Source organism: Scyliorhinus torazame, unplaced genomic scaffold, assembly GCF_047496885.1.
Source record: "Scyliorhinus torazame isolate Kashiwa2021f unplaced genomic scaffold, sScyTor2.1 scaffold_1139, whole genome shotgun sequence".
Classification (NCBI taxonomy): domain Eukaryota; kingdom Metazoa; phylum Chordata; class Chondrichthyes; order Carcharhiniformes; family Scyliorhinidae; genus Scyliorhinus; species Scyliorhinus torazame.
The window spans coordinates 55,558-62,570 of NW_027308866.1; the positions used below are offsets into that span (position 1 = coordinate 55,558).

The 7,013-nt window shown below is 53.9% G+C and overlaps 1 protein-coding gene across 1 annotated transcript; it reads left to right on the forward strand.

The window, feature by feature from the left end:
• Positions 1–2,032: 2,032 nt before the first annotated feature.
• On the forward strand, positions 2,033–6,758 carry LOC140407068 (protein FosB-like; the record flags this gene model as incomplete). Its single annotated transcript, XM_072494819.1, has 3 exons — positions 2,033–2,532; positions 5,438–5,713; positions 6,651–6,758. Coding segments are annotated over exons 1-3 (513 nt in total), but the record flags the coding sequence as incomplete, so codon positions are not given.
• Between the last annotated feature and the right edge of the window lie 255 nt (positions 6,759–7,013).

Sequence of the window (7,013 nt, forward strand, 5' to 3'; positions counted from 1 at the left end):
GCAATGCTCTCTGAAATAGGCTCGCAAGCTAATCAGCTTGTCGATAAACTTGGCTTAAAAGTTTCTGCAGCATCCCCAGTGCTCGGATACACACACTCTGTCTTTGAGGTGGCCTTGATGTGCAGGAAGGCGGCACAATAACAAACGGGACTTATCTCGAGTCAGTGCCTCGCCGTTTACAGGAAAGCCTCGTGTGTGTGTGTTCCTTCCTCCGTCAAGGCGAGCTTTCCCCACAAGGCCGGGACAGCTCGGTGACTATTCGCTCTCGGAATGTCAACACAACCCATATCTGGGGGGTTGGGGTTGGGTTGGGGGGGGGGGGGGGGAGGGAGGAAACGGGGAAGTGAACTCTCTCACTCGCACCCTGGGGCAGAGGAAAGTGTTTAAAAATACTACAAACCACAGCCCCTGCGGGCACATCTGCAACTTTTACTTTTACTGCAGTAAGAGTCTTAAAGCCACTGCTTATTCCAAATCTGGTTATTCCTGACAATCTGTCCTCGTGTGTTGAGATAGACACTGCCATCCAGACACTCCCGCAAGGGGATAGCAAACTTCAACTTTCGCCCCTGGGCTCTGGAGGCTGTGGGGAGGGGCCAGGTGCAGAGCAAAACCCTTGTCCAGAAACAGTTTACACTCTAATATCTCTCTCATGCCTGCAGAAAGAATTCATATATCTCTCAAGGCCGAGAGCTGTTACCCCACCCTCCCTCAACACACACACACACACACACACCACTCAACGCCCACCCCCACCACCACACACACTCATCCCCCCTCAACACAAACACACAACTCCCCAGACATCCCTCTTCCCCCACACACCCATCAGAGAGCCAATTCAGTACGGTTGGGGGTCAATGAAAGGGGGGGGAGGGGAAGGAGATCTTGCCGTGCAAAAGGAGCACCATAAAGAGGACCACACAGGCAGACACCCCTCCCCACATACACCCCTCCCCATACACAGTCACACGCACCCCTCCCCCATACACAGTCACCCCCCCCTCATACACACACCTCTCGCCCCCTCCCCCAAACATAGACACATACCCCTCTCCCCCGATACACAGACACACCCCATGCCCCCTCCACCCATACATAGACACATACCTCTCTCCCCCCATACACAGACACCCCCCATACCCCCATACACAAACACACACCCATACACAGATACAAACCCCTCCCCCCCCATACCCAGACACACACCCTCCCCCATACACAAGACCCCCCCCCCCATACACAGACACACACACCCCCATACACAGACACACCCCGCCCTTCCCCCCCCATACACACACACCCCTCCCCCCATACACAGACACACCACTCCCCCCAGACAGACACACACCACACCCTCTTCCCCCCCCCCCCATGCACAGACATACCCCACCCTCTCCCCCCATGCACAGACACACCCCACCCTCTCCCCCCATGCACAGACACACCCCACCCTCTCCCCCCATGCACAGACACACCCCACCCTCTCCCCCCCCATGCACAGACACACCCCACCCTCTCCCCCCCATGCACAGACACACCCCACCCTCTCCCCCCATGCACAGACACACCCCACCCTCTCCCCCCATGCACAGACACACACCCCTCTTCCCCCCCCCCCCTACACACATACGCCCCCCTCGCCCCATAAACATGCACGCATACCCCTCCCCACACATGCATACCCCTCCCCACACATGCATACCCCTCCCCACACACTCCTAAGCAAATGTTTTAAAAATACATGTTTATAAAAAGCTGCAGGCCCGGGCTATTTAAAACCTCTCTCCCTCTCTCTGATGGAGCCGCTGTCTGGGAGAGGGATTCCCTCCGACGTCACCGCCTGGTTACCAGTAAACAGCCGGCTACACAGTTCCATATTTGGGCATCTACGTCAGGGATCCCGGGGAGGCGGAGCCAGGCAGCTCACAGGGGCTTTTATCGCCTTTTCCCCCCCATAAAGGGGAGCGGGGAGGCTGCGGAGTGGCTTGTTGGCAGCGGGAGTTCGGCCGGCTTCACTCCTGCCCCTTTGGAGCGGGCTCCCGGTGGGCTTTCCCGGCGGAATTCGGCCCTTTGCAGCCCCCCTCGGCTTGTTGCTATTCTAATGAGCCTGACGTCAGAGGGAGACGCTGGTATAAAAGAGCAAATCCGAGGAGTTGGTTCATTCATAAAGTCAGAGCGGCGGAGCGGGGACGTAAGGGCGCTGGGATTTTACTAGCAACAGCAACAGCAACAACAGCAGCAGCAGCAACAACAACAACAACAACTTCGCCACTCTACTTTTCTCCACCGCCTCCCTCCTGGACCCCCAGAGCTTGTGCACCCACCACCAGGTACCCCCTAAAAGCCAAGAAGCTGGATTCAAGGGGCGACAAATCCTGGGTCATCACCGACTGGGAGGACATGTACCAGGGGTTCTCAGGCGACTTTGACTCGGCTTCTCACTGCAGCTCCTCCCCTTCGGAGCCCCAGTACCTGTCATCCGTGGACTCCTTCAGCCAGAGCGTGGGGAGCCCCACAACCGCAGCCCAAGTGAGTTCCTTTTCAGCTGAACTTTTGTCTGCAATGTACTGTTTGCACACACCGATGATTCTGTGTGGTGTGTGTGTGTGTGTTGGGATGGCAAGGGGGAACCCAAACTTTCTCCCACACCCCATTCAAACCCCCCCCTCACCCCCAATTCCACCATCCCCAATCTCCTTCCACTCCCCTCATCCCCATCTCTATTCCACCATCCCCATTTCTGCATCAGGACCAGCATTGCTGGCCCCTCTCTCATTGATGACCCACAATGTCACAACATCAATGTTGCAGTGTGCAAGCGGTTGCTGGGGGAGGGCAGACCTCTTTTATTTTTAAAGTTGCTGCAAAATAAATGGCCAGCACCATCCAGTGCAAAGGGGGATGTGTCCCTGGCTCTGCATTCCGGGAATGGCATCGATCGGAATCAGTCTATCGATCGGTGGGGGTTATCGATTTCCGAGGCGATTATGGAAAAGCGCCTCCAAGCCTGCACTCCGGGCTACGTGCGTAAGGTTGACGTATTGGAATGCTTCTGGTGACGTTACGCACGCCGCTGCCCCGCCCCCTCTCCCCACCGACGAGCTGACGTCTGCCACGTTCTATTTTGGAACGTCGCTAGGCGACCACGCTGTCGTCTCGGATCTCACGCACGGGGCTCCGCCCACAGACCGTCAGCCCGTTCCTTTTCTTTTGTGAATGAATGAATGAATGGAGGGAGTGGAAGCTTCTGCTCCTGCTGCTACTGTTTTTTGAGAGACGGCCGCAGTTCATCCATCCCTTTACCTGGGCTGCAATGCACGGGATAATTTTATATCTTTAAAAAAATATATAGTAAAGCAAAAACTTGCTCCTGCAGATGTTGGATATCCCCCCCCCTCAAAATAAAGGTGCTGTCAATGTTTGGAGTCCAGCAAATGACTCAAGAAATAAAGTGCAAGGGTTTTTCCTAGCACTCATTTAAAATAATTTTTATAACTTTTTAAAATCCAGGCTGAATCCAGCAGTTCCACTTGGGGAGAGATTGTCTGCTCCTAATAAGGGAGGACATTTCGACCCATGCTGTGCATGTTAACATCTCAGTCTCACATTTTCTACCCCCCCCCCCCTCCTCCTCCTCCCCTCCCATTCTGCCAAAGCTCACCTTTCCTTGTAGCAGATTCGCAAGGAAGTTCAATTCTTCCCCAAGAATTCATTTTTCCTTTCTCTCTCCAAATTGAAGTTTGAAGTATTATTTGTTTACTGTGGGATTTGACACCAGGTTAGGGGGTGGAAAACATAAGGGCTTCTTCACAAACCCTTTCCTCCAATGGCAGTATTAAAGGTTGAGAATCAGGAGGAGGTGTTCTGGAAAACATCCCTCCCTCCGCCAACACTCCTCTCCATAACACCCCTGCCCTCTCAAATAAAATGGACCATTCGCCTTGTGCATTTTTACTGTGGGGTAAAACTGCAGCTAAATGTCACTGAACTACGGTGACACAGAGGTTAGCACCACTGCCTCACAGCGCCAGGGATCCAGGTTCGATTCCGACTTTGGGTGACTGTCTGTCTGTGTGGAGTTTGCAGATTCTCCCGTGTCTGCGTGGGTCTCAGCCCCACAACCCAAAGATTGCTGTTTTTTTTCATAGAATTTACAGTGCAGAAGAAGGCCATTCGGCCCATCGAGTCTGCACCAGCTCGGAAAGAGCACCCTACCCAAGCACACACCTCCACCCTATCCCCATAACCCAGTTACCCACCCAACACTAAGGGCAATTTTGGACACTTAAGGACAATGTATCATGGCCAATCCACCTAACCTGCACATCTTTGTACTGTGGGAGGAAACCGGAGCACCCGGAGGAAACCCACGCACACCCGGGGAGAACATGCAGACTCCGCACAGACAGTGACCCAAACCGGGAATCGAACATGGGACCCTGGAGCTGTGAAGCAATTGTGCTACTCACTATGCTACCATGCTGCCCTTAGTGGCACAGTGGTTAGCATTGCTGCCTCACGGTGCCGAGGTCCCAGGTTCGATCATGGCTCTGGGTCACTGTCCAGGTGGAGTTTGCACATTCTCCACGTATTTGCGTGGGTTTCACCCCCACAACCCAGAAGATGTGCAGGGTAGGTGGATTGGCTATGCTAAATTGCCCTTTTAAAAATAAAAAAAATCATTGTTGATTGTTGTTAAAAACCCATCTGGTTCAGTCATGTCATTCAGGGAAGTATATCTGACATCCTTACCCAGTCTGGCCTACATGTGACAATGTGATTGCCTCTTAAATGCCCTCTGAAATGGCCAAGTATACTCAAGCACCCAGTTCAAGGGCAATTAGGAATGGATAATAAATGCTGGCCCCGGGCAGCACGGTGGCGCAGTGGTTAGCACTGCTGCCTCACGGCGCCAAGGTCCCAGGTTTGATCCCGGCTCTGGGTCACTGTCCGTGTGGAGTTTGCACATTCTCCCCGTGTCTGCGTGGGTTTCGCCCCCACAACCCAAAGATGTGCAGGGTAGGTGGATTGGCCACGCTAAATTGCCCCTTAATTGGAAAAAATGAATTGGGTACTCTAAATTTTTTTTTTTTTAAATCAATAAATGCCGGCCCAGCCACTGATGGCCACATCCTATGAAATCTTTTTCAGGGATCAATGGGAAAGGGTTGGGTGGGGTCATGATCCTCCTCCAGTCAGCAGAGGGGGTGGGGGTATTGAGGTGATCTTTTAGCTGCATTAATACCTCACTAAACATGTTTGGTGTTTGCTGTCTAGTCATGTGTCTGGTGCTCCCATTCCACCTCTTGCTCCCTATGTTCAAGGCCTTGTCTTCCATTCAGCAGAGTTCTGTTACCCCCTCCTGCCCTCGCATTGTCCATCCATCACCGCGCCCCCCAACGATCTAAATGTCCTACATTCCCATCTGTTCCAGGAGTGCACTACAGGCGTTGGGGAGATGCCAGGATCCTTTGTGCCAACCCTCACTGCCATCACCACCAGCCAGGACCTGCAGTGGATGGTCCAACCGACTGTCATTTCCTCGGCGGCTCAGTCCCAGTCTCAGCTGGCAGCTCTGCCCCAGCCCAGCATGGACCCGTACAACCTCCCTGGTACCAGCTACTCCACCCCAGGCATGTGCTCCTATAGCAGGGCCGGGCCATCGAAACCCAGCCGGTCCAGCCGCCCACGGAGGGCCGCAGATGAAACGGTGAGTGTGTGAGAGAGTGAGGACCGTGGCCTTGTTTGCACAACAGCTGAACAGGCCCAGCAACTTAGGCCACGGAGCAATGGGCAACTTCATCAGATCCAAGTTACTGAAATGAAAGATGGTAAAACAATATTCATGTGCTGGGATTGGTTTGCACTCGAGCAGGCTGGCTCTATAGCTTAGATCAAAGGTTCGATAGAGTATAAAATACGTCTACACTGTCCCTATCAAACGCTCCCAGGACAGATACAGCACGGGGTTAGATACAGAGTAAAGCTCCCTCTACACTTTCCCCATCAAACACTCCCATACAGATACAGCATGGGGTTAGATACAGAGTAAAGCTCCCTCTACACTGTCCCCATCAAACACTCCCAGGACAGGTACAGCACGGGGTTAGATACAGAGTAAAGCTCCCTCTACACTGTCCCCATCAAACACTCCCAGGACAGGTACAGCACGGGGTTAGATACAGAGTAAAGCTCCCTCTACACTGTCCCCATCAAACACTCCCAGGACAGGTACAGCACGGGTTAGATACAGAGTAAAGCTCCCTCTACACTGTCCCCATCAAACACTCCCAAGACAGGTACAGCACGGGGTTAGATACAGAGTAAAGCTCCCTCTACACTGTCCCCATCAAACACTCCCAGGACAGGTACAGCACGGGGTTAGATACAGAGTAAAGCTCCCTCTACACTGTCCCCATCAAACACTCCCAGGACAGGTACAGCACGGGGTTAGATACAGAGTAAAGCTCCCTCTACACTGTCCCCATCAAACACTCCCAGGACAGGTACAGCACGGGGTTAGATACAGAGTAAAGCTCCCTCTACACTGTCCCCATCAAACACTCCCAGGACAGGTACAGCACGGGGTTAGATACAGAGTAAAGCTCCCTCTACACTGGACTGATGACTTTTTCTGTCTCCCGCAGCTCACCGCCGAGGAGGAGGAGAAACGGCGCGTTCGCCGTGAGAGAAATAAATTGGCAGCTGCCAAGTGTCGGAACCGTCGCCGGGAGCTGACTGACCGACTGCAGAGTGTGAGTAGACACTTGGGGGTCGGGTCCATCCCATTCCTGCCTCCCTAGAGTAGGCGAGAGCCTGCCTCAGGGAGGGGGATCACTGTGGGAAGGGGCTCCCTGCCCAGGGGAGGGAGGGTCCTGTGGGAAAGGGGGTCTCTGTGGGAAGGGGTTCCCTGCCCAGGGGAGGGAGGGTATCTGTGGGAAGAGTGTCCCTGCCCCCTGCCCAGGGGAGGTGGTTCTCTGTGGGTAGGGGTGCCCTGCCAGGGAAGGGAG